This window comes from Falco cherrug, chromosome 7 (assembly GCF_023634085.1).
Source record: "Falco cherrug isolate bFalChe1 chromosome 7, bFalChe1.pri, whole genome shotgun sequence".
NCBI lineage: Eukaryota > Metazoa > Chordata > Aves > Falconiformes > Falconidae > Falco > Falco cherrug.
The window spans coordinates 50,407,709-50,435,529 of NC_073703.1; the positions used below are offsets into that span (position 1 = coordinate 50,407,709).

Below are 27,821 nucleotides of genomic sequence, written 5' to 3' on the forward strand. Positions count from 1 at the left end.
GGGGCAGGGGGCGAACGTACAGCGAAGGGGAACAGCGAGCCAGGGCCGCCGCGCCACCTCCGGGGCCGGGAGCGCCGCCTCAGGGCGCGGCCGCCGGGGCAGCGCTTCCCCCGCTGCGCCCCGTAACGTCCCCGGAGCCGCCACGGCCGCAGCCCCGCCGCGCCCCAGGGGCCACACGTCCCGGTCCGGCCCCACCGCCCCGGGCCACCCCGGCCACCACCCCTCCCGGCAGGCCCCGCGGCGCGGTGCAGCCCGCCGGCGGCGCCCCGTGAGGCCGGGCCCCAGGACTACATCTCCCGGCGTGCAGCGCCGCCCCGCCCGCCGCCTTCCCGTCTCCGCCGTGAGAAAATAACCCTGAAGTTCCCCGCGATCAGCTGATCCCGGCTGACAACGAAGGGAGCGGGCGGAGGGGGCGCGGGTCCTGCCCTGCCGGGCTCCTCGCCTGTATGGTCGGGGTGCCGGCCGCTGGGGGAGGGGAACCGGGACACTCCGCCGGGCGCAGGGTGGGCGCGGGGGTGGGGGGAGGCGGAGGAAGCCGCGGCCGGGACCCGACTCCTTAGTCACCGGGTGCCGGCGGGAGGAAGGGGAAGAACGGTAGCCGCCGGCTTGTAAACAATAGCCCGGCTCGCGACGCCCGGTGCCGCACCGCCTTTGTTCCCGGCCCCGTCGCCGCCGCTCGGCGGGAGGAAGCCGGGGCTTCCCCCTTCCTCCCGGCCCGCTGCTCGCAGCAGGACGGCGCCGCGCTGGGCGCAGCCCCAGGTAGGTGCGGGGCGCGGGGGCGCGGCGCCGGCCGGCACCGGCCTTACGTAACTACGGCCGGCTCGCGGGGGGCCCCCGCCCCGCCCCGCCCGGGAGCGGCCGCGCCACAAGTGCCGGGCGCCGCGGGGCAGCGCTGCCGGGGCGGTGGAACCGGCTGGGGTGCCGGGGCCGGCCCGCGGTGTGACCGGCTCTGGGCGGGGGGCGGCCGCGGGCCGGTGCGGGCAGGCCGGGTTGGGGCCCCGCGCCGCCGGGCGGCAGCAGGTCGAGACAAAGGCGGCTCGGTGCGCAGCCGGCCCTCAGCGGGCGCCGGCCTCGGGGGCCCGCGCTGGCAGCCCGGGGCGGGGAGGGGGGAATCCGCCAGCCCGGCCGTGGCAGCCGTCGGTGTCCGGCGTTCCGGGGAGGAGCGCACAAGAAGCGAGCGGATTTCTGTTTATCGGGAGAAGCGCATCAGGAAATTCCCAGCAAATAAATGCTGTGAACTCTGAAGGAGGAGCCTAGCTGGGGAGCGAAAGCGGAGAATTTTCTAGTATTGACAGTGTGTGTGTACGTGTGTGTGCGCTTCGAGTCCCTGCAGCTCGTTTTGCCCCTCTTCACCAGCTGTCTCCCTCCGCTCTCTCCTTCAGGGGAACACTTGCCCTGCCTGCCGAAGTACCCAACACTGGGGTTTTTTCTCCTCATTGAAAACATGTTACGCAGTTGAGCAGAGACAGAATGTCTGGCAGCATTTGGGTATAACAGTCTGTGAAACCAGTCACATCGTTTAAGTTTATTTTGGAGAAAGAAAACTTCAGCTGCAGTCACCAAGACTCTTCCTGGGAGGCACGTCAGTGTATGACGCTTACAGAAACATCTACTGATTATTTAAAATTAAGTACAGACAGCATTCCTGTTGTGTCCCTTTCCCCTGTGGAAATACTAAATTTGCAACTGCCTTCTATACACCTCATTGTTCAAAGCAGAAACAGGAGGGAAAAACACTGCTTTAAAGGAGTCTGAAAATGAGCGCCCACACACAAACTGCAGAGAAAGGACAGAACACGACGCTCCTGTGCCAGGAAAGCTATGTTTGCAGTGGGACAGATGAAGCAATCTTTGAGTGTGATGAGTGCCGGAGCCTACAGTGCCAGCGTTGTGAAGAAGAGCTGCATCAGCCAGAAAGGTTACGGAACCACGAACGGACCCGTATAAGACCCGGTCATGTCCCATACTGTGACTCCTGCAAAGGTGCCAATGGGAACATAATGCACGCCAGTATGACGGGCTCAAGGCAGATAGCAGCAGTGAGGTGCCAGGTGTGCAAAATCAACCTCTGCGTGGAGTGTCAGAAGAGAACGCATGCTGGGGGGAACAGAAGGAAGCACCCTGTCACCGTGTACCATGCTGGCAAAGTCCAGGAGCAGGAAGAGGAGGGAATGGATGAGGAGACCAGGAGAAGGAAGATGACAGAGAAAGTTGTGAGTTTCCTCTTGGTGGATGAAACTGAGGAGATTCAGGTAAGCAGTGCTGTGGTTTGTTTGCATGGGTGAGATCCTTCAGTTTCTATCTTAGTCTAGCAGGCTGCTGTGATGCATGATTAATACTTGAAGTGTAACTTGGCAGCAACCGTAACAAAATGAGGATAGCCAGTTAGAGGCTTGGAAAGCGAAGCTGGTGAAAGAATTGACGCTGTACTGAGACACACACAACTAAGATAAGAGCTGTCTGTGCAGGATGCTGATCATTCCTGAACAAAATTGAACTGAGAGTATTGCAGTAGGTATCCTGCAAATGGGAATGTTGGCAGCCAATCTCCTACTGTATGACTAGGAGTGGGCACTGCACCAAGTCTAATGCAATGCAAGACTACAGCTCCCTGCTACTCTCCTGTAGCATCAGGAAATCCATCTGATTTTTAGGAATGGGATAAAGTAGAAATAAGCATCCAAAGCGTGTCATCCGAGTCCTACAGACACCGTGGTTAAGCTGTATTGCTTGTCACAAATGTTATTTCTTGTTAGCCTTTTGCTGAAAAAGGAGGAAATCGGCCATCAATTTGGGGTATGCCTGCTGGTAATAATGATAGAAATACTAGTTGACCAGGAACAGCTCCTCAGGAGACATTTTGGAGAGTCTGGCACTCAATTTATGCCATTAATGAACTCTTCTGTTGGCCCTTACATTTGGTGTTGGCACTTTACAATGTAAAAATACTTTACAAATGTAAAAATACTTTACAAATGTGAAAAAAGCAACGTGTAAAAGTCACAGAGCAGGTTAGTTACACAACAAAAAATTCAGCTTCATCTTCTGGTTTCCAATTTGCATCTTTCATGTTTAACCTCATTTAGGGAACACTGAAAGAAAATGTGAGGTCACCTGAAGACTCAGTATCTGGTTGCTCTGATTTGACATATCCATACTACCAGTGGTAAAAAGAATTGTGATGATATTCTGGTTGTTGGTCAATTAGCTATTTGTACCCATCACAGTAACAGTCAATGTCTGCCACGCATTGCAAGGAAACGTGACTGAAGTATCTTGTATCTATTCCATACAATAGAAGAGTGTGTGTGTCTATATAGATGCATGCTGTAATTATACTGTAATATAGAATAGATGCAAGATACTTGGGTTGCATTTTGGTCAGTTCGGGTGTACTGATCGACAAATTCTCATGGCTTTTGAAGGGGCAAGGGAGGAAAGGATATAACAGGCCTTAAGATGCACTGATACAGAAAACACACAATGCAGGACACCAGTGACTGTAAAGTGAGTGAGTGAGTTTCAGGTGTAGTAGCAGTCTGGAATTTGTGTGTCTTCCCTAAGCACACACACATTTCCTTGTAATGCGTGGCAGATGCAACTGCTACTTTAAGATGCAGACTTTTCAATGATCTTCATGTAGCCACTAGAGCAAGCTCTGAAATGTCTTGGAACAGGGATGTCCTGGAAGGCTGCTCACAAGCTGTGGCTGTGTGTAGTTGTACTGGTTTAAATTATCTTTATACCCATGCATCTCTAAGCCTTATTGAGATGGACTTCTGGCTGCCTGTTGCAAGCAAGTGCATTGAGATTTAAATGTCATAGGCAGTAAAGCCAACTTCCTTATTGGGACAGCAATGGTCCTTTATCACATCATAGCCGTTTGATCAGAACAGGGTTGGAAAAGCTCTCCAAAGATGATCTTGCTTCACTATCAAGATGTTAAATCAGAGCTCTTTCACCTGGAGTGACCTCTTCCTCATAGCTGAATACTCACATGACATCTCGCAGCCAGTGTCAAAGCAGTTTGAGAAGTTTTCAATTAAAATATTTTCTGGCAGCTGGAACTTAGAGTGCTTGCTATTATAGTGATGTGTCTGCTAGTGAGCATGAGGACCTTTATTTAGAGAGGGCTGCAAGATGACTAGCTAGCTCTGAAGACATCTTCTGTAGCATCTTTTGCTCTTGATAATACTGAACAGCCAGTTTAGCTGTAGGAAAGTGATCCTCAGGTTTTTGTGCTTGCCATTAGCAAGATTATTGCTGATTACCTGGGGAGAAATCCTAAGAATGTTCTTTATTTAAACCAACCAAAATGCCAAAATAGTAATAACTTGAAATGTGGAGATTCAGGGTTTGATGGTGTGTGATTTCTTAAGCTTCAGCAGACAGGAGAAGGATTAATCAGAATTATGGTGTCCAGCTATCTTTAACCATCTGGTTTTTGACCTTTGGAACTTGAAGATTGTTGCATTAGTTAGGAAATAAGAGAGGAAACTGCTGATTTGCTATCAGTGGTAGATTCTGCCATAGAAATGTTGAAATGCTAGTCCTACAAAATTAGGAAGAACTAGTTATGCTGCTGATCAAACATGATGGATCAAGGAACTCGCTGATGTATATGTATTTACAAACCTCTGACTGGAAAGTGGTTCAATGACATGGGAACACAAAGAGATTTCTTTTTTGGTTTCCTTTGGAAGTTGGAGTTGTTAAGCTCAAGTGGTTATGTTTCATCTCATTGTTCCTGTTGGGTTCTTGGAGGTGGTAGCTCTGAAACTGAAGGACATTTATGGCATGTGAACGATAACTGAGCTAGTTCAAGATCCAGAAGCAATATAGATTAATCCATAAGGAGCTGTGCTTGAGGAAATTAGTTTAGCTGAGAAGTAGAGAATCTTAGCTTGGGCTCAGCACTGCAGTGATACGGCTACGATAATTCCGAGATCTGCGTAACTGTTTTTGTGCCATGTTGCACAGATGTACTGGCCTGCTCAAAGCTTTTTGCACTTTGCAGACATAACCATAAGCTCAGAAAGCTGTGGACTTCTTGTGCTTGTTTCAAACCCACTTAGTTAGGAAAGGTCCCATTTTAAACAACCACCTGTGAAGCATTTGTTTGTAGAGAACTGATAGTAGCTGAAGTTCAGATCTGTGAAATGCAAGCTTCTCTGTGACGTTGATCATAACAGTGCTATATCTGAGCACCTCAGAAACAGATTGATTATCTCATGTTAAGAAAATGCTGTTAAGGGTTAAATCCAAGTTTGTACCACAAGTCTGCAGAAGAACCAGAGAAAGAGATTGGTACTCGTGGAGTCCAACCCCAGCTGTCTCACCACACAGCGTAATGCTTTGCAACTTGTGTGTTAGTCCCCAGCCTTCTTGACCTACACCACAAAATTGCCTTTCCTTTTTCCAAGGACTTATCGCCCCTCATAAGACCTTATTGATTTCTTCTGTCAGAAAATAAATCTTGTCCATGTTCTGTGAACTGGCATCATCTGCCATTTAGATCCCATTCTAGGTCCTTCTAGGTCCTTTTTCTCAGTTTTATGTAGTATTTTATGTGGTAGTTTTATGCAGCATTATGCAGTTTCTCTTTATACAGTATTAAACTTTTGGCCTTATCTATTACATATCTAAAGCAGAGACTTCAATCAAATTGTTCTTGATAACTGCAGCATCTGTTTGTTAATTGGCTCTGACATAGTCTGTCTTCCTTGCTCATCTCTACTCAATGATAGTGTGGGGATTACTTCCTCAGGCAATTGCTTTGGTCTTGACGCTGCTCTCGTTAAATCTTCCACATCTCCTTTTTGCTGTGTTAAATTCAAACTGCATGCCGCCTTCTTTTTTGTGTGCGAATCCCCCAGCTGAATCTCCTGTTCTTCTCTGTCAAGATGTCAGATTTTCTTTCTTGCCTCTAGCTTGCTGAATTTTCAAGCAGGTATTGTGCTGTCACTAGTGCTGCCCCTTGCTCACAGGAGGCACTTCCCTTAAGAACTTAGAAAATTAATTGATCTGTTTTAAAACTCCCCTGTATTCATGGATCTATTACGAAAACCACAGAAATGTACAACAATAAAAACACAACTTGGCTTAGGATAGTTGTTTCAAGTCCTGCTACTGTTTCACTGTCTCTTGAACTTTTCTACTGGTCTGTATCTGTCTTTTGTACTTACATTTATGCAGTTTCTGGAACAGTATCCCGTTTTTGTCTTTTTACAACACCTTTGCAATAGAGCTTTTTAGCATAAAGCAGGGAGTTATCTATCAGTTGTACAGCGAACTCTACTTACGACTACTTCTGAGGTAGGGGAGAAGAAATGCTTAGCAATACATAACAACAATTTGGAGAACAAATGTTGAGACTTCTTACCACAGGATCAGAACTTGGTTGTAGTGTCACTAGTGGCTTCTGTGATAACACTTTGTCCAAAGCCATAATTAAGGACTCAGCACATACACCTTATAGAAGAAGAAAAAGTCTTTCATTGACCCCAGAAGATAGGGGATGTGCTTGATTGTTACTAGCATGCCTTAAAGAGTTCACTGATCTTTGACCTGAAATTAGCTCTGTCACAAGAATTTACCCAATCTCTGGGTTTCAAAGAAAAATAAAAGGTACTGACTTTGTAGCTTGTCTTACTAAGGAGACAGGAAGAAAAAAAAACTTCTTCCTTTAGCTAGTCACAAAAAATATCCCCAGCAGTATAATTTTGTGGGGGAGGAAGGAGCATACATTCATTTCTGGGTCTCCCCTGAGATACTGACTGTGAGCTCCCTTTCTTCAGTTAGCAGTTTATAAGCAGCAGTTAGAAGTTTATAAACTTTTTTTGTTTTGCCAATAGAGATCCATTTCCTAAATACAGCACCATTCTTTGAATTCTTTTTATTCCTGCCAACAGGGTTAGACACCTAAAGGATTAAGTTCTTCCCCTCAGCAATACTGAGCAGGATCTATATAATTCTTTGCAGTCTGTTCAGATGATGCCGTGTGACCTGTAGCTCTTATTTAAATACAGACCATTTTAGACAATCATTAAATAACCAGCCTCTAACAGTCCACGTGTCCTCCTCTGTCCCACCTTGTGAAAAGTGACACGTACAGACTGATAACTCCTTAGGGATGTAGCTGCTTTCCTCTTCTCACTCTCACTGTAAGCCTGATGAAAATACTGTGATTTTTTCCTTATTATCTATGGATTTAAGCCTGGCAAAAAGTGTAGGGATGAGAGAATGGAGAGTTACTAGGCATGCTTCTTCCTACTCGTGTTCTTTGTCAGTCAATGAAAGCTAATGTATGTCTTCTAAGAGAAGATCACAATCGCCAAGTCTTATGGCTTGCCTCCTAGTAGAAAAGCTTTTGTCTAGCAAATAGTACTAGTTCTTATGACACTCTTGCTTGATCTGCTGTTGGGGGATTTTTGTGTGTGTGTGTGTGTGCTTTAGGGTAGCACAGTCAGCTATAAGTTTCTGAGAATTTTAGTCCATATCCTGTAAAGTGAAGAGTCACAGCTGGTGTATGTGCTATGGATGTAAAGGAGGAAGAAGAAATCCAAGCTTTTTAGGTCAGTGTGATCTGTCTGATCAGGATATGTAACTTCTGTCCTTCATTGTTGCTGTACTACTAACGAGTTCTCTTTGTGCTTCAGAGAGGTTTTCTTGCCAAAGTATTTTTGGGAGTTTGCTGTCCTACAGTCTAGGAATTTTCCCCTTATTACTTTGGTGTTTTTCATTATTCCTCCCATCGCAGTCTGTTATCAGTTTTGCAGTTCTCTCTCCTGCACTGAAGTGCACACTGTTTTTCAGTCCGTGGAATAAAGTAGTAGAAAAACTGCTTAGCTATTGCTGGTTAGTAGTGTTCTTTCTTCCACTGGACATATACCAGTATTTTGAAGAGTATTTTTAGAAGATGGGAGAGGAGCCATCCATTCAACAAAGGCACAGCACCTTTACCAGTGTCAGGTTGACTCCTAGCTAATTTGAACACAGCCACTTTTAAATATTGCTTTTCCCTGGCACTGCTTTTGTACCTTGTTCATGATATGGTTCTCTTGGGCTGTAATTAAAGTAAAATCTCTTGCTTGCTTCCATTCTCTTTTGTCCGTATGCTGAAATGAGTGCAGGTGTGGAAGCAAGGGAGAGCATGTCACAGGTGAAAGAAGCTGGGTGGCAAGCCACTCTGGAATTACTCACTGTTTCATTCGAGGAGTTCCTGAGCCTCAGTAGGGTTGTTGGGAGAAAGAGGGTGTTCTAGCGCTTCCTCTGCTGTACCTCTCTTTGCTTGTATCCAGTGAATCCTTTTGGGCTTCTGGGTGCTGCCAGCAGGAGTAGGCTGTGAGTGCTTTGTGTGGGGTGCATCTGGCAGCTTGCTCTCCTGCAGCCCTCTGCCCTGTCCATCTTCTCCACTTTGTCCCTTCTGCAGGGGTCACTGGGAGGCAGGTGTTGCTGCAGTTTACCCTTTACTTTTTTACCTGGGTTGTTAATGCCTTGCTGTATGATTGCATAAAGCCAGAAGTTTCACAGTCCTTTGGCCTACCTGTCAAAACACCCTGCAATTGGGAAAATAACCAAAGTAACTGTTTTCTAGGAAGAGTGGAACAGTGATACAAGTAAGGTTTTTAAAAGACTCTTAACAAAGACAGTGTTACGGAGTAGTGTCCACGCAGGTGATCTGTTTACCCCAAGTGCTGAGGAAGACCAATAGGTACAGCAGGAACTTGCTCGCTGACTTGCTGTCTTCTGGGCAACTCTCTTCACTTGAATGTGACCTCTGCTGCTACAGCTGTGATGTTGGGGTGGTAATTGGTAGCTGTGTGGCCAAATTAACATCTGTGGGGAACTTGAAAAGTACTTAGGATACAGAATAATTATTTCTGCTTTATTGCTTACTGTTCTTTTTTAAGAGTTAGATGACACTCTTAAATTAGCATTACTTCTGCAGCAGTTGCATTTACCTTGAAGTCTTTATTAGTTTTGAGTTGTTGCAAAACTAGTTTTTCTGCTAGCAAACAGGTTAGTGAGCTGTCTAGTCTTCTGCTTTCAGCAGTTTCATGTAACTCTGCTCCATCTACAAGGGTGACTGACCTGGTAATAGCAATATTTTAGGCAATATTGCTTCTTGCGTTAGGGAGGAGTCCAATCAAATTGGATTACCTTCCATCCCCTTAAGTTTTTTTTCTACCACTGTCTTAAAACCTTTGAAATAGGCTCTCTCTCTTTGGGTAGGGTTGTTAAGCAGGATTTAACTCTTACCTCTTCGCCTCTTTCAGGAAAGAGTCCTGTAATAGATTGACATGGGCCCCAGACATGGGCAGCCTCCACCCTTCGTTGCAGGGACCTGTAGGTCCTGTTAAGACTCAATCTTGTTAAGTGCTGTACAAACCCATAAAAAATATTGTCCTTTAATTCCTTTGCTAGAGCTGTGGGGAGGAACAGGTTAACTTTGGTCTGAAAAAGTTTTTCAGTTCAGGGATATTGTTTTCATGGATGAGAAATCTTAACAGAACCTGTAGGTGGTACTGCAGTGAAGGCAAATAGCAGGTACAAAAAACTTGAGGTTAGAAAACACCCCTAATCCAAATGAAACCATTTGTTTGAGCCAGACCTGCACCCAGCATGGGGAATAAGGTCAAAACTAGCTAAAGCTGAGGAGTGTTGGAATCTAACCTTAAATCTTCAGGGTGTGCCTGTCTCCTCCTTTATTTTGCTGTCCCTGCATCCAGTGTCAGCTCACTCAATTTGGGCTTGAGCCTCTCTAGGATTCCGATCCTGAGAATGCTGATGTCTGCTGCCAGCTTGGCTGGAGTCGAAGTTATTACTGAGCATAATAATGATAAATATATTTAAGTGTTTGCTGGGTCAATGATTAATAACTTACTCCTGAACAACAGATTGTAACTGCTGGTATGACATATGCAATTTTGTAAACTAACCCATTGAGGCAGCCCTTTTGGGAAAGCTTTCCCAAGCTACCATAAAATGTTTACATAAATAAATGTTTATGTAACATAAAATGTTACATAAAAAGTAACTCTTCGAGCAGTAGAATTAATAAAGTAATTTCTGAGATGTCTGCTTCCCATTATCCAGTGCTTATCCACATCTTCTCTCTTTTGGGGAAGAAGCAGCGTGTGTGCTGTCACGTGCCAGCCAGCATGCTTACTGGCTAGCAAGTATGGGCATGACTGCTCAGCTTACTAGTGTATCTTGGCTGTGTGGAGTGGACAAGAGACAAACTTTTTCCTCAGAAAAGTTATTAGCATCTTTCTTTTCTTTGCTGTTTATTTTCATCAGGCTTTTAGGAAATTTAAGTTTCAGAGGCACTTATTTTTCTACCAAATATGGCTATGTAATTGGATTATGGATTTTAAGTTGTATGTGGAACACTCAAGTAATGGCGTAAATAATGTTTTCTGTGGGAAGTCATGCAGAAGAAAAGGTATAGGAGACAAACTAGGGTAGGAAACTAGAGCTGCTTGGACTTAAGTCAGCCTTGATTCTTCATGAGCACCTGCTTATGATCAATATCTCTCTTGTTTGGAGGCCTTTGAAAGCCAGGAGGGAGTAATGACCTCTTGAGGTCTCTTTCAGCCTGAATTAGTCTATGATCTTAGTGGAAACAACATTTGAATTATGATAGTCTAGAGCCCGTCTCACAGCTCTACTGATGTCATGGGTTTCATAGCAGAGAGTTTCTTTTCCTCACAGGGAACTACCCAATCCTTTTTCTCACTTGGTAGCAAGAAACTTTTGGGAATATCAACAAAAGTTTCTCCTGGGGCAAAAGCAGGGACTTTCCAGCTGCTTGTATAATAGCTGTTGCACTTGAGTTGCTGGGGTAAGCCAGCTGCACTTCTTTGCATTCATGCACTACCTTTCCAGGAGTCATTGTGAGGGAGCTCTGCAAAGATGTGAATTTTGGTGGCAGCACTGTACTGTAGTGCAGGTTATTTTTCTCAGATTAGTCTTACAGGCTGTAGTTGAAGAAATCTGCTTTAAAGGTTTCTCTCTTGTTTTCAATGTGCACTGAAATTCTGATGCAATGACCTAATGGTAGAACCTAGGGCTTTAGGCATGCACCCATAAGACTTCTGTATGCACCTACCTCTGGATAGGAACTCAGTTTTTTTAGAGTAAAACACAACGGCCAAAATCTAGAAGCTGTGTCGTAAAGTAGTCTGTGTTGAGGTGGGCAGATCTGACAGATCTGTTCTGTTTCCAGGTTTAATGATTGACATGATACTCTGTCCTTAAGATCAATTACCTAAAATTGTCTCCTTAAAAGGTTGCAGATCTTGTTTTAGCTTGCTTTGCCATTTCGCATCCTGTTTTCAGGTGTTAGTTTGAATTCTTGGAAACGTTATTTTTTTAAAATGTTTTCTGAACTGTGAGCAGAATTGCTTGTATAGCCAGTGTTAAATTATACTTTAAGGGAAATAGTTGTTGTTTGGGGTTTTTTTTTCCACTTGGTTGTTTTGACCGCTTCTGCTTGAAGACTGATTTGTTTCAGATGGTTGCAATTTTATGCTGGTATATATTTGGATGTGCTTCTACAAATCTTGTAGCTTATTCTTCCATTCATTGAAAAGTGTGTTAAATTTATATCCTCCTAATTGTTTAGTGATTGTGTATTGGAAGATATTGTCGTGTGCTGGTTGTTAGATAAGTCTAATGACACAGAAATTTAATGATTTATATGATGGTATCTTTCTTGATTGCAGAAAATTATTTTGGTTATTGAAAATATTCCGTTAAAATCAGGTCAAGCAAAGAGTAAGATTTCAAAATGCAACAACAAAAGCAAGTACCAATGTAAGTCAAAATGACGGTGTAAGACTAGCAAATGAAGGCGCTGTGGTAAATACTATGCTAAGCACTCTTGATTTTTGTTTTGAGCTATTGTGTCATCGTGGCACAGCTCGGGCTTTGTGCACTGCTTCCATGAATATTAGCAAGACTTAAAGGCTTCATAAAGAGTTTTAAAAGGAGAAAATTCCGGTAAAAATGTTGGATTCTCTTAATATGTTTGTTTTTCCCGGAGGCAGATTTAAAGTTGTATGAGTACAGGTCATTGGAAACTGTTCTATTTTATGGGGCTTGTTCTTAAGCTTTTAACATGTTGTTGTTCCAGTTACATTGTTTCCAAGAAATTCATAGGCAGGAATGTGATTTTAGCAGAACCTGTTTCTTGTCTCTTCCTACACAGTTCGACTTTTGTTATGGCTTGGATCTAGGAAACTTGTTACGGTAGGTATAACAGATTTCCAAGTATGGATGGCAACGAGTCTTCAGATCTAAGTGTGTTCCATGGCACTGTGGTATGAGTTTTTATGTCTTTTTTTAAAAAGGACTTTAGCTGTACAGTCTTCTGGTTTTCCTGCTGAAGACCTTCACCTGCAGTTCAGCTTAACTTGGATGGAATGACTGCATGGGGGGCTGGATGACAGTTGCTAACAGAAATGTAGTTAACACTGTAAAAGAAGGCTAATTGGGATTCTGACCCATGATGGAGTAAAAACTGTGCTTTCTAGAAGACAATATTCTTTTAAGAGCTGTAACAAAAGTGTAAATGAGTCTCTGATGCTGGAAATGGCAAAATAGAGAAGGGGCTGGAGAGATGCCTCTTGTCCTTAGGTTAGACATACAAAGTTTGCATTCTTGATTGACACAGCTGTGCAATTTAAGGAAGGTTTCATGTTTACTCTCTACTGTTCATGTCAGATGTGGAACTCTGGAAACGTGGGAATGGACACAGCTATGGAAACATGAGTCCTTTGCACATGCAGCAGAAGGTGGTACCATGCAAATTTCTTTAGAGATGAGAAGCAAAACTGAGAAGTGGGACTTGAGCCCCAGGAGTATTAGTACTTTGACACTTATTACACCCACTCTGACTTTGAATGTCTTTAAAGAACTTCCTCAAGGGAGGAAAATTCGACTACTGATACAGGGATTGTTGTGGATGTTTTTTTGAGAGTATCATCCCTGTGCTCAACAGTGGTTAAAGAAGACAAGCACACAAAAGCAAGGAACATCCAATGACATATGAGCGTATTCAACAAAAAGAAGGGATTTTTTTTTTTGGTTGTATTGGTTTGGGTTTTGGTTTTGTTTCTTCCACCCCCTACCCCCCCATGGAATTTATTGTAACAAGATGTTGTAGGATCCAAAACTATGACTAGGTTCACAAAGGGGTTAGACAACCTCCTAGAGGCTATGTCTACTACTTCTCTACCGAACATGAGTCTTTAGATGCAACCAGTGCTTGGGAAGTCCTTTGACATCTGACTACTGAGAGCTGGTAAAGCATGCCAGGAAACATTTAGTTGTTTCATGTCTTCTCACCCATTGCTGAGACCTGTGAGACTCAACATTGGACTAGCTAGACTTTGGTGCATTCTTGTGCTCCTGGGTGACTTGCTTGTCCAAATCACTCCTGAGTTCTGTCCTGCAAGGAGGCCTGAAAGAGCCTAGAGCCTTCAAAGGGGGTAACAGCTCAGTGCTTTGGGTGCCTGATTTGATATTCAGTCTAACTTTTCTGCTGGAGTGACCTGGATTATTGATGTGGAACCAACTTTTCTTCTGCCTGGCTCAGCAATCCAGCTCTTCTTCCCGCAATAAGTTAACGTACATTGAGTGTGAAAGAAGGCTGCTGGTGTGGACATCTGCATTAGCTCAGCTTGGGACAATTTCAGCTGCAGTAGAGTTTGTGTGAGTTGACTGCTGTGGTCCTTGTCTTTTGTGCCTTCTGACATTACTAACTCAGCCCCTTCCACAAACTCTCCCAAACTGATACTGGAATAACAACCAGTGCTGTCTAAAAGACCATAGTTATTAGTTGTCCTGCCAATCCTTAAGCAGCTGTTTGAAGACTGCTATTTCTTTGAGACATCCAGGGAGTACATAACCACTGACTCCAGCAAAAAGAGGGTCTGCCACCCTTATGGTAATAAGTTTGGGAGGTGGGGGTTAAATTAAACAAGATTTTCGTATTTCTTTTTGCTTACATACAGATAACATTATTATCAAATCTGTGAATGTTTATAGGAGCTATCCCATGAACCAAGAACTTCCTTTTATCCACAGAGACATCTCCAGAGACATTAAGAGAAACTGCATCTGTTGTCTAAAATTATCTTCCTGATGACAAGCTAATAATCACAGTTACCAAAAAAGCAGACCCTTTCTCCTGCACCTGTAACTGGAGTGTATCTTGATGGTCTCCCACAGACACCAGAAAAGTTTCTGTTAGAGCATTTTGATTTGTTTCCTGTTTTCTTCCATACTGTCAGGTTGCCCTGAATGTTTTGAGTCCGGGAGAAGCTACTGCAGCCTTACAGTCCACAGTTTCTCTTTTGAATGCTGTTCCCAACCACAGTCTGGCACACTGGTTATTTTTTATTTTTTGGCACGCTGGCGGTTTTTTATTTTCCTTCGAAGTCTAGATGCTGCTGATAGATTTGACCAGAGAAAATGGGGCTGACTGAGTCTTAAACTAATTTGCTGATCTAAGAATAAACTTGTTGAAAGAAACCATTTGTTACCTCATGGCTTCTGTGGATTGCATATCGTGAGACCTTCCAAATGTACTTGGGGGAGGGGGGCCAGGAATAGCCAAGGAGCTTCCAGAAGTTGAGAGGCCAGTGAGAAGGGATGGAAGCCCTGATCCTTTCAGTGGATGGGAATTCCTGGAGGGAATTGTGATGGAGGAGGTGAATTTAACCCTTCTCAAAAAGTGCCTCTGTCATATTCTTCCCAGTCACGTAACACATGGATAAAACCTGTTGGAAGAAGAAAAAGCAAGTGATAAACAACCATAGCCGAAAGCATGAAGCTTTTGAAAGCCAAGGCTGTGTTCTGCAACAAACCCAAGGCAGGCTCTTGTACAGAGCCCCTAACCTGCTTCATTGCTTGTTTATGTGTTCCCTGTTGCTCTAGTACCTGAACAGAAAATGCCCTATTCTCTAACCTAAATAGCATGATTTGTGTCACTTAATCCATGTGAAGCCAAAGAGAAGTTACCTGCTGAAGGCTGTCTATACTTTCTTGGGTTTGTGTTTGTGTGTGGTGGTGTGTGTTTGTTTTTTAATGAAAGCACAATGCATAAAATTATGAAACAGATCATTGAGGTAGTTGTGGGACTTTTGTAAAAGCCAGTTTGACCTGCTTCAACCAGCTGACTCCAGCGCACAACTTTGCTTTCTTTTTCTCTGCCCCTCCTTTTAGCGGAAGGATCTATCAGCTGGAGAGCCCTGGCTGTGCACAGATGCAGCACAGCTGCATGGAGGAGTGTGTTCTCCCTAGACAGGTGCTCAGCCTCTGTGGATGAGGCAAGTTAAGGTGACAAAAGCACTCCCTTGTTTTGTGCCTGAATTTGGATGCTTGCCAGGAGACTAGTGCTACTGAGAGCATTTGCCGTGCTCCAAGCAGTTGTTCTGGCAGACGGGGAAGTAGGGTTGTGCGCCCTGCCCTGAAAGGACTGCCTTAGGGAATGAGGTGAGGTACAAGAGGTTTCACTAGACAGATAATCACCGTGAGGCATCAGTTTCAAAACAGCTACATGATGGAGCAGCCTGAATCCCACTGATGCGTGTGTGTTACAGAACTGCTTTCTAATATTTTTCTTTGGATTTCTTGGTGCTTCAGAAACTTATGATAGAATCTGAATAGGAAGTAAACATTCTCATTAATCTTATGAATCCTGGAACCAGCTGTGTTTCCAGTGTTGTCTATTCCAATTGCATAGTTATAATTTTTTTTTTTTTTTTGAAGGTAAGGAATGAAGAAGACTTTATTAAGAAACTGGACTGCAGTCCTGACCAGCATCTAAAGGTAGTGTCCATCTTTGGGAACACGGGGGATGGCAAGTCTCACACCCTTAACCACACTTTCTTCTATGGCCGGGAAGTCTTCAAGACGTCTCCAGCCCAAGAGTCTTGCACAGTTGGAGTCTGGGCAGCCTATGACCCTGTCCGCAAAGTGGTGGTAATTGATACAGAGGGCCTCCTGGGGGCTACTGTGAACCTGAGCCAGAGAACACGGCTGCTGCTGAAGGTCCTGGCCATCTCTGACCTTGTCATCTACCGTACTCGTGCTGACAGGCTCCACAATGATCTCTTCAAATTCCTTGGTGATGCCTCGGAGGCTTATTTAAAACATTTCACTAAGGAGCTAAAAGCTACCACAGCCCGCTGTGGCCTAGATGTTCCTCTGTCAACTTTGGGTCCAGGTGTCATCATCTTTCATGAGACTGTGTACACCAAGCTGCTGGGCTCTGGTGAGTAGGCAGTGAGAAACTGAATTACGATGTGCTAAGTGCTATCTATAAGTTGCCAGGTTGCATTGAATATTCGGTGTTCTTTATTACCATGTAAAAGATGCGGTTTGCATTTTAGTCTGGCTTGTTCCAGTCTGGGACCCAGGCTATGGAAATAGCAGACCATTCCCTGATAGCAATCTGACTACCCCATATCAGCTAAGAATAATCCTCTTAGCCAGCTGGACATCAGCACTGACTAGTCATGATGGGAGTTCTGCCAGCCATAGGAGGGGTCATCATACAAGATCATGAGTATGTGTGATATGGCAGACGAAGGTGAAAACTGAGACACCCTGGGGTTTTGGCAGGGATATGGCGTATCATGTTGCAAAAAACCTAACAAATCTCTATGTAGAAACTGGGATGAGGAAGAATAATGAAACTGGTGAACTTCACTCTACTTTTTAAAATTCTTTGGACTAATGTCGTTCTGAGGCTGGTGTGAGGTTGGGGCTGAGGTTATGGTGGCACAGAGAAGATGGTTTGATGCCACCTTTATCTGTGCAAGTATCTGATATGGCCAAAGCAGCAGGCCTGGCTCAGTATTATTCCCATCACTTTCAGTGTTCTTCACCAGTACTTTTAACTTGGCTCATGCCATACTGGATTATGCATATTTAAATTGTTTATTTTATTGGTGTGTCTGAGTGAAATGCATTGTTCTATTGAAGTCACGGCATGTTTTGGTTTTGACTGTATAGGGATCTAAATTTTTTCTCCTGGCCCCACTTTTTCCATGCTTCAAATGGCACAATGAAACCTTTCTTTATGCTGTCCCTTTCTGATACTTTGACGAGCAAGAGCCCTAATGAATTGGCCTGCACCGGCTGAGGCTCAGTCCTGCTGTCTGTGAACATGTAGGAGTCTTCGGCTGTGTAATACCACAGCAGCTTTCTGCTGGCCCACGTTCTCATTTTGGCTTTTCTAACCAGTAAGTTCTTGAGCTAGTAGAAGAACTTGGCGTTCTTTCTGGCTCTTATTAAAGTGACTTCTTAATTGCTTTAAACTTACCTGCCAAGGCAGTTCCTTTTCTTACATAGCAGTTTGCTGACTAGCCATGCAAAGTTTCATATAGTTGTTGAATTGCTGTTTCAGCAGGTCAGATTTAGTGACCCATAATGATAGCTGCACCTGCGTGCAAAGTCAGTGTAGTAGAATTATATTTTTATGATAACTTCTGATCATGGTAGGAATAGGAAAGAAACCTCTTCACATATGGATTTGCAGCAAGCTGTAACCATCCGTCTCAATGGATAGTTGAGATAAGTGTGTTTATATAGCTTTAGGGCAGGGAAGAAGGGGCCTGCCTTATTCTGAAGTGTACAACTGGTACGTGGAAGCAGGCAGAAGAATGTGGTCAGCTCTGCAGTCTGACCTGATAATGGCTAAAGTTCTGAAGTGCTTTGCCAGGTACAAAGGGTTGATAGAGGCTTGGCCTTCCTTGCTGTAGGATTGGCGTGGAGAATAAGCAGCCCATGTAAAGTTCATGTCCTCCGCTTACCAGGGTGCTACGACTAGCTATACCAAGTTGTGGTCTGGTGTGAAGATCTAACAAGTGTGCTGATGTGGATTTTCCTTATATTATGTCATAAATTGCTGCTGCTTCTGGATATCTGTGTTTCCAAACCTACATGTTTCTGGTTTTACCTGTGGAACTTGATTTTAGGATCTAAAGCTGTGTATCAAAAGCAGACACTGCTTTTGGAAATAGTTTGTTTCTTTTCCTTCTTGTAAAATATAATTATAACTGCATTCCAAATGTATTTGGGTGTAATTAGGAAAACACTAGCACTGTGCTGAAAGCACTGTGCAATTTAAATATTATTTTAAACGGTCAGTTGTTTATATACTTGCTGATGCTGTCATATATAGATCATCCTTCTGAGGTTCCTGAGAAGCTCATTCAGGATCGGTTTCGGAAGCTAAGCTGTTTTCCTGAGGCTTTCAGCTCAATCCACTACAAGGGAACAAGGACATACAATCCTCCAACAGATTTCTCTGGACTTAGGCGAGCTGTGGAGCAGCAGCTGGAGAACAACACCACTCGGTCACCTCGACAGCCTGGGGTTATCTACAAAGCACTAAAAGTAAGTGGAGAAGAGTTCATCACGATCTTTATTTGTATCGCTGTTGCTAGTAACTGTCAGTGGCAGCTAATAAAGGTAGAGCATGGGAGCTAGTGATGTTGCCGATGTCTGGAGGTAAAGCAGATCTTCCATGAAGATGATGACTTTTGTGTAACAGCCGGATAGGCTGGGTAGTTTGGGGTTTTTTTTAACTTTAAAACTTTTGGCAAAGACCTTGAAAGGTCAAGAGAAGTTGAAGAGCAAAATCAAAAAAAATTGGGCCAGGAAGAAACCGACTGGGAAAGAAACAAATAACTGATGACAGATAGGAGGCCCAGAAGGAGTTATTGGTGAAATTCCCAAGGATGGCCTCAGCACATGGGGAGGGAATGCAGAAGGCTTGGAGGGAGTTAATGGTTGGCAAAACCTAGCATTGAGTGTAGTGTAACTCAAGGGCTATGAGGCAAAAAGGAGGAAGGAGATGTGTTGGTAGGTAGGGAACAAGGTGGGATCAAGCCAAATGAATAATCATTTCACAGGTACAGCGTCAGATCAGAAGGCTGACAAAAAGAAAACAGAGAAAGCAGCTGGTGATTTTCTTAGAAAGGTCACTCACTAGGATGTCAGAGAGATTTTTGGGTCTTCAAATTTGCAGTCTGTCCTATGGGTTTCTGCACATTGCTACCACTACCTGAGAAGCATGATATTTTCATTGGCCTGAAGAGCACAGCTGTCATTGGGAAGGGGTGGGCAGAGCTGGGGCATATCTACAGAAGAAGGTAGTGTTAGCAGTTTTTTCTGATGTTAGTTGCAGCTGTTGGAGCAGATAATTCCATCTGCTCTGTATTTGGGGTAGCTGAAACACAGAGGGAAGTATTGGGGTGGCATGTACACAGTTCCTTGCATTAGGGAGCAGACAGGCAGCAAGGCAAAAACAGCTGGAGTGGTTAGTTCCAGTTTGATTTCTAGGACTTTGTTGCAATAATAAAGTAATTCAGTTTCAGATATAGCTGCTAGTATACTTAAATACGTGTCCAGTAGAGTAGAGGCTGTGTTCAGATCACTACTGACTAGAAATTAACTTTTTTTGCTTCACTGCCTTGAGGACGCAAGGCTTGCTAGAGACCTATGTCCACCTCCTTTAACTTCTGAATCTGTTGGCCTGTATCAGTCAAGCTTGAAAAGAGATCCTAAAGCTAATTTCCTTTAAATTCTCTGAAATCCGATGTCTGTGTAGAGATTTTATTTGAGAGAAACTGTGGTGAGAGATACACACGTGTCTGTGTTTTTGTGTGGGCAACCCTTGTTAGACAGCAGAGATGCTCCCCCCCTACTCCCTGGGAGGAGGGGAGAGGGAGGAAAAGAAGAGCAGGCAGCCTCTATGGTAACCTCAGCTGTAGGAATAGTTACAGTTAGACCTTATATTTTCAGAGATCTCAATCCAGAAAACCCTTAACCAGTGCTAACTTTTTTTTTTTTTTTTTACCATAACACCCAAAAGAACTGAAAAAGGTGAAGTGTGTCAGGGCTAAGGACTGGCTTAATCTGCGAACAGATGCTCCCAGGAAAGGAAACAAATCCCTTTGTCTCAGTTTCACCAGAGAAGAACAATTATTCAAGAGACCAGAGGAAAACTCAGGGCAGCACTTTCTGAGCTGAGGGGCCAAGAATGTGTCCTCATGTACTCATTGTGAGAATTTACTCTCCGAGTTTCCTTCTGGAGGTTTCCAGAATGCAAAGCCCTCTTAGCAAGAACCCTGCTATTGTGGGCATGGGTTGTATGCATAGAGGTAGATGTGATCTTCTACCACACATTTCTACTATAAAATTCAAAGTAGGAGCAGGAAGAGAAGAGAAGAATAAGGATCTTACAAGCATTCAGGTCACTTCCATATAAGTGCAATATTGTTGTCTTTCTTGGTTTCTAATTGTCGTCTTGATTTCCACATCAGTAAGAAATTATTTGTTAGCTGTGTACTCTCTTGCCTCTCCCTCCAGTAGGGAACCCATGCTTTTGCTTACAAAAGCTTTCTTAAAATGTCTGCATTGCTCTCAGTCCCTTACCAGTTCATTCTTTTCTATTTGACAGGCTCTAAGTGACCGGTTCAGTGGGGAGATCCCCGATGACCAGATGGCTCACAGCTCTTTCTTTCCAGATGAATATTTCACATGCTCCTCTGTGTGCCTCAGCTGTGGGTAAGTAGATGAGAAATGCACCCTCATCCTTCTAGAAGATAGTGCTGCCCTGGTCTGCAGCCCGAGAACAGAAAGTTTCTGTGACATCTTGACACCTGACATGACCTGTCATCAGCTAGTACTTCCAGGCAAAATTAGCTAGAAATTGAACTCTTATATGAATTGCACAGCTGTTATTGCTGCATCCCAGCTGGATGCATGGTCTTTGCCTACTCTATTTTTGTGTATGGCTATAAACCTGTTCTGCCCATATCTTCTCCCCAGTGCACACAGGGTGGGAAGAAAGGAGTGTCTGAAGAAATCCCCTGACATTTCCTATGATGATTTTTCCTGCCATTTTTATTACCTAAACAGTATAAACAATCCTAAAGCATGCATCATGGACCTGGGCTGCGTTCGGTGACTAGATCTAAGTGGAGCCCCAGGTCTGATTAGAGCTTGGCTCTCTGTGAAGAGCCCAAAGATTGAGCCTTAAAGAGCAGCAGATGGCAGTCAGTGCTCTGGGTCTGTGAGGCGCTATAGCAGCATGATGTTATGGCTGATTGTGCTTCTGGAAACATTTTCTTTCAAATGTGATACGGTGCTATGTTCCTGCACTCATTAGAGAATTTCTAGCAGCTCCTTGCAAGGGCTGCAGTGTTAGCTCTGTCCTGGTCAATTTCCAAACTTGGTTAGTCCTTCCTAAAATTCTCTGTGACATTTAAATTGGCTACAGTGATCGTTTCCTGCACTAAATTGTTGTGTGGCACTGCTTTGTACTGTGAAGTAGTGGCTATGCCTCTTTCCAAAGAGCCTGCCTTTCAATGATAAAGGATGTAATTGCTGTATGTACGGTTGTGAAAATGCTTTGGGGTTAAAACGTCTATGCAAATGCAAGATAGTAACATGAATTAACTTTTGGTGACATCTGTCCCATATCTAACAGCATCAGTTCATGGTTTGCTTTTGCATACTCAGGTGTGGCTGCAAGAAAAGCATGAACCATGCAAAGGAAGGAGTCCCTCATGAATCAAAAAGCCGATGCAGATATTCTCACCAGTATGATAACAGAGTCTACACTTGCAAGGTGAGTAGTGACGCAAGGATAAGGTCTGAAGGATGGAGAAGGAAAGGATGGCCCAGGAAATGAGGAAACATTTCATGATGGAATGAGGAAAACAGGCATGTGCCTGTTTTCTTCAAGTTTTTCAAATGGGAGAGGTGCTTGTGGCTTTAACAAGAAAAATTGATCCCCAGTTTTGCTTGGAGAGGTCATCAGCTCTGTGTGCTGTGTGTCATTTGATAGCTAAATTGTGAACCCAGCTGCTTTCAGCCTGGCTGATGTTGACCTTCTACATACCTGATGTGGTTACTCTTCTTATTTGCTTAGGCCCATTGCTTGGTATTAGCCAATTTTTCTGAAGGGTGCATGCAGGAAACAGGAAAGTTTTCAGCTACCATAATGGTTTTTATTGTTGTAGAAATGCTTCCCTGATGTCGTTATTGATAGCGGGTTTTGTTTTGTTTTTAAATCGGTTCTGATGAGCGCTCTCCTTTGCTGTGGAGACAACTGTGTGCCAAGTTATATGCTTTATGTGGCCAAACAGCTGTGAGACCTGGAGTCCGGGATTCCGAAGAACGCAGCTTTAATTGAGCCTTTGTGTTATAGGCCTGTTATGAACGAGGGATGGAGGTCAGCGTGGTGCCAAAAACCTCTGCTTCCACTGACTCCCCTTGGCTGGGCCTTGCCAAGTATGCCTGGTCGGGGTGAGTACTGCAGCTAAGATCTTTCTGCTGTCTGTTGCCTCCACGTTGCCTGGTGTGCTGGACTTCCAGTATCTCACTGAGGTAACCTGTCTTCCTCTTTTGCAGGTATGTGATCGAGTGTCCCAACTGCGGGGTGGTGTACCGCAGCCGACAGTACTGGTTTGGCAACCAAGATCCTGTGAACACTGTAGTGAGGACAGAAATTGAGCATGTCTGGCCAGGGGTAAGCTGGTTGCTGAATAGTCTTTGTGTATGTGTGCAGCCATGCACGTGTCTATGTTGATTCTTCTGGACACTGATGGAGAAAATGGATTTGCTTTCATTACAGCTGGTTCATGTCTCTGCTGTTTAAAAGAACCTTTGCAGGGGCCTTCAGTCATCTTTTGGCTGTCTTGAAATGGCTAAGTTACAGTTTATGAACGTGTTTACACTGTGAAAACCTACCCCTGTGTTTCAAAGTAGGACTGGTGAATTTTTTGCTCCTGCTTGCCCTCCAGTTAACAGAAGCAGTGAGTGACAGACATCTGCATCTAAAAAAAAAAGTTTTCCTGTTTTTATTCTCAAATGAATATCCATTTAATTCCAGACTGATGGATTTCTGAAAGACAACAACAATGCAGCCCAGCGTTTGTTGGATGGGATGAATTTCATGGCACAATCAGTATCTGAACTTAGCCTGGGACCCACAAAAGCTGTGACCTCCTGGTTGACAGACCAGATTGCCCCAGCTTACTGGAGACCCAACTCTCAGATCCTGGTAAATAGCAGCTGCTGTAGAGAAACACTTTGTGTAGCTAAAACCATCCTTACCCTTTAAGTAATACAGTATTTTGCAGATTCCAGATGCGTCTTGTTTTATTGCAGCAAGCAAGCCCTTCTACAATTTTAAGAACTGAAATGCTTTCAGCTCTTCCCATTCTTGACTAAGCCAGAGTCTCTGCCCAGCCCTGCTAAAGAGACTGTTGCTCCCTACTTTTTGTGAGCTCCTCTCCCAGCAGTATTGTGGAAAATCCTAGTGTGCATGAACTTGCTCTTCAAAGCAAGGAATCGACATCAACTCGCTACTGCAGTTGATAGTACTATTTTTATAGGTGCAGATTAAACTGATTTCGTGCCAGATGCAACAAGCTGGCCCCTGCAATTTAACTAGGAAAGGATTCCCTGCGTCTTGCAGGGAACAGATACTTCTTTAATGAAAACTGCCTTCTGAATTCTTACCCCCCACAAAGATCAAATATCCATCATTCAGCCCTGCGTGATGTGTCTGTAATTAGTTGTGATCGCGAATGAAGGGATCATAGCAATCTATTGGCTTAACTGCTGTACGTCTACCTGTCTGAATTGCTTCCCTAGGGTGAAGTTATACGACTGATAGCACCCAAGTCTTAAGTGTAACTATATTTTTCACAGTTTTAGTCTGAGTCTTGCCATCCTGGGATTCTGCTTTTTATTTTTCTATTAAGGAAGATCAAGCTAACAGTTTTTCTTTCTATGTTGCTCTGATTAGAGTTGTAATAAGTGCAACACGCCTTTTAAAGATAACGACACTAAACATCACTGCCGGGCCTGTGGAGAGGGCTTCTGTGATGGCTGTTCTTCTAAGACTCGTCCAGTGCCTGAGCGAGGCTGGGGACCAGCACCAGTGCGTGTGTGTGACAACTGCTATGAAAACAGGGGCATCCAGTTAGGTAATTTTGAGTTGATTGTGACAGAATTATCTCTGGGCAATAGTCTGAAGCCTTTGTCCCTGGCTTCTGGGTCACAACCATTCCCATTGGGTGTAGACAGTGTTCAAAGTGGGCTTTGGTACAGAGTTTTTAGTAGGGAAGCTCACGAGCTCAATGCCTTTTGGCAGGAAGATGACCCTTGCAACAAGCTACCAGATACCTGACCCCCTGACAAAATTATTTTCTAATTGGATTTTTACTTTGTTTTTTTGGCATCTACTGATGGTGTGGAGCTAGCATCAGAGCAGGGATGCTGCTCTTTCAGCAGAGTGTGTATTTTGTCCATTATTGCTGAAATGAAAGCGAGAACTCTGTAATCCAAGGTTGGGGATGTGGAAGATAAAGGCTGAGGAGAGGCTGCGAGCTGCTCTTTGGGTTTGCTGCTGGTTTTTGCTGGTGTAAATTAAGTGAAACTTGGCAGAAATCGTGCTGGACCTAGGTGTTGAGGCCTTTACTCTTGTGTCATGCAGATGTGGCTGAGCTGCCTTCAGACGAGGAAGGGGGGACACTTATTGCCAGGAAGGTGGGGGAAGCTGTGCAGAACACTCTTGGAGCAGTGGTGACAGCCATGGACATTCCCTTAGGTAAGCTCTGATCTCTTCTGATGGATTTTTTTGTCTAGAGGCATTTTTGTTTTCACAGAGCAAAACTTCTGATTAAACTTCAAGAGTCTGTGACAGGCTGACCCCTCCACTATGTTACCACTGTTGGTTGAGAGTTCTGCAGCCCCCTGCACCTCTCTTGCTTGATGTTTCCTCTTGGTTTTCAGCACATTGTTTCTGCAGTTCACACCTCCTCTTTTCTCCCTGTTGTGCAAATCTGTGTGCACCGAGCTGTGAGTAATTTGTGCTCCCCTGATGCATCACTGCGGTGACCTGCCACCTGGGGTTCCCTAAAGACTGGCCAATTAGGAAGCATTTTATCAGGTTTGGTTTTCTTCCAGAGATGCTGAGTGCCTTTTAAATGTGTTCATGGATATTACTGGTACTCGGTACTTCTGCAAGGGAGGGCTGAGAATCTGAAGTTGTCCAGGTCGGTAATGGTAGGAAAGTAATCAGTAACGTGATTTTTAATGGTGAGCTTAGTACAGTGAACATTTGCTGCTCTTTCATGTGCTGGGTGGCAGTTCAGGTATGTCAGCAAATACTTTGTATTTGAATCTTCTGTTGATGGACCTGACTTCCTACTCATTGCAGCGATCATCGTTCCACTGCTTTGCCTGCAGCTTGTGCTGGCATCACCCTTGTCCGACTCAATGAAAGGCAGAATAAATCCCTTTTCTCAGTGCAGACAGTATATGCATATCTGAAAGTTTGGTTTGGTGATTCTGTTTTTTTGGCCGTGGCTGAAACAACGTAGGGAAAGGCAACTGTCTCAACCTCTAGAAGAGTCTGCTTAAGAGAAGATGCCACCATTTAAGGAGAGACAGTCTATCCCTTTGAAGAGAAGCAGAGCATGGGAGAATGGCAGAATGGCCTAAATGGCTACCCATTGCACTGAAGTATTCTGTCAGTAGGTCTTCTTCCCCTTAATGGCAGTGATATAACTTGCGGTGTGTGAGTGCTTCCACTGGAGTACATTCCTGATGTGCTCATGTTCACAGATTATATTCTTCTCCCTCTTTCTCCTCCCCCCACCTCGCTTCCTCCGTAGGTCTGGTAAAAGATGCTGCCCGACCTGCATACTGGGTACCAGACCACGAAATCCTGCACTGCCACAACTGCCGGAAGGAATTCAGTATCAAACTCTCCAAACACCACTGTCGGGCCTGTGGCCAGGGGTTCTGTGACGAATGCTCACATGACCGCAGAGCGGTTCCCTCTCGTGGATGGGATCACCCAGTCCGAGTTTGCTTTAACTGCAATAAAAAGCCTGGTGACCTTTAACCCCAGGCTTTTCTCCAGATCTTTGCAATTCCTTATGTTCTCAGGGTTACAAATGAAAATATCTGGTCTCCCTTTCACCTCTTAACCTGTTGCAGCCAGAGTGCATGTTTCCAGTGTCTGGCCTCCTCTCATGTTATATCCATCTTGGAACACTGGGAATGAGCTTACGTTCAGCCTCTAGGTTTTAATTTCAAATTAAATGGGGAAGAGAGAAAGCTCCCTTGTAAATGAGCAAACCAAAATCCAGTGTATTTTATTCCAAATAAAGAAAAACAAATATATCAACTATGTATAATTTAGTATATTAAGAATATACAGTTGGCTAATGAAGCTTTGAGTATTCCTAGTTCACATGATGGATGGTGGTGTTCCTTAGTATATTGGATCAGACTTAGGGCCTTCTGATTCTTCTTTTGGAACGTCTTGCTGATCACGATGTCCTGTGAGGAGGGTTTGGACTCTGTGCTGCCAGGAAATCTCCAGTGTTGATTTATGAATTATACCTGGTAATTCAACCAGCCCTACACCTGGAGGTGCCATACTTCTAGCCGTGGAAGATTAAACCCAGATTCATCAGCAAGTTTGTATGAACTGTGATATGAGCAGTGGTCTTGCAGTGCAAGAGGTACCAAGTTGAAGCAGACCCCCTGGTAGAGACCAGTAGAGCTCTGAAAGGTAAAGCAAATCATACGGCACAAGGCAGAGCATTCTGATTTTGCCATTTCAACTTCAGTATCATATCAAAAGGTAGGAGGGTGTTGCTCTTCCTGACAATGTTCTCATGTACTCAGGTTTTCTTCAAGTTTCTCTGCTAGCTTGTTTCAGTTAAAAGTTTTGTCCAGAGCAGAACAAGAGGACAAGTGACATAGGCAATTCTGAAATATGAAGTTTGGGGTGTGATGGCTTTTCTTCTCCCCCACTGTTTGAGTGATCCTGGAGCCTCTGTGTTCTCAGATGCGGTTGCATAGAAACAGCACAGATTTGACTTCCCTTTTTTTTAATAATACAAATTTACAAATCCACCGGGAAAATGGGAACCTTTCTTCTTTGCTCCTAGCAACTGGCACTCACTGGACTTCATCCTTTTATTGAAGGACTGCAATGAATTCACTATTTTATTCTCAAAAGCAGCACTTAACCTAACTAATACTGTCTTGTACTGTGGATTTGTGGTTCCAGTTATAAGAAGTAAGAGACCATTGTGGATTAAACTGCCTAAAATTCTCCCTTCTTGGCTTACATAGACAAGAATTCTTCCACCACATGAGAACTGTCTCCTCTTGGAGTGGCTGGAGTCTGATGCAATGTCCTGGAACTGTGGTATTTTTTCCCCAGCTTATTAAATGTGCTCTTGTGTAGATGAGTGCCCAACACCCTGTTTTAGGACTGTATTATTAAATTAACTGCTATAAAAGACTTTATCTTCTGAACAAGTGTACTGACTTTTTTCCTTGTAACAAGTGGTTCTCACTTTGTCTCTGAAAGAACATACAAAGTGATGGCCTTTTCACAACTACATCCAGCCTACACATGGAAGTAGACTTAGAAGATGTTCCGGGATACCTTTGGTACTGGCTGAGTTTACTGGGACTGTCTAATGTTTTTTGTAAGCAAAGTCTGCCATAAACTGACAGTTGCCCAAGGGAAGGCATGAGTTAGGTAGAAATCCTCTCTTAAAAGGCATTCTGCACATCCAGCATAATTCTGTGCTTCAAAGTATTTTTATTTTTTTAATGGGTGAGCACCGTGTTCTTGGTTTGTAGGCTGTGCCCTGTGTGCTGTTTATGCATGTAGCTTTACTACCATGTTAATGCACAAAGAGAAAGCAGCCATGACATTCCTTGTATAAAATCTTTGGTATCTGTTTCAACAA

General features: G+C 44.1%; 1 protein-coding gene across 2 annotated transcripts; it reads left to right on the forward strand.

Annotated features, from left to right (window-relative positions):
* The first annotated feature begins 222 nt into the window (after positions 1-222).
* Positions 223-27,821, forward strand: ZFYVE1 (zinc finger FYVE-type containing 1). 2 transcript variants are annotated; one of them, XM_055715273.1, is made up of 12 exons: positions 223-340; positions 1,383-2,252; positions 15,781-16,285; positions 18,200-18,414; positions 20,483-20,589; positions 21,547-21,655; positions 22,238-22,335; positions 22,441-22,558; positions 22,922-23,092; positions 23,843-24,023; positions 24,533-24,646; positions 25,716-27,821. In XM_055715273.1, exons 2-12 carry the CDS (start codon positions 1,758-1,760, stop codon positions 25,946-25,948), a joined length of 2,346 nt encoding a protein of 781 aa, XP_055571248.1. In that variant the 5' UTR covers positions 223-340; positions 1,383-1,757; the 3' UTR covers positions 25,949-27,821. The 2 variants fall into 2 exon arrangements, with proteins under 2 accessions (XP_055571248.1, XP_055571247.1); XM_055715272.1 differs by lacking the exon at positions 223-340 and adding an exon at positions 379-759.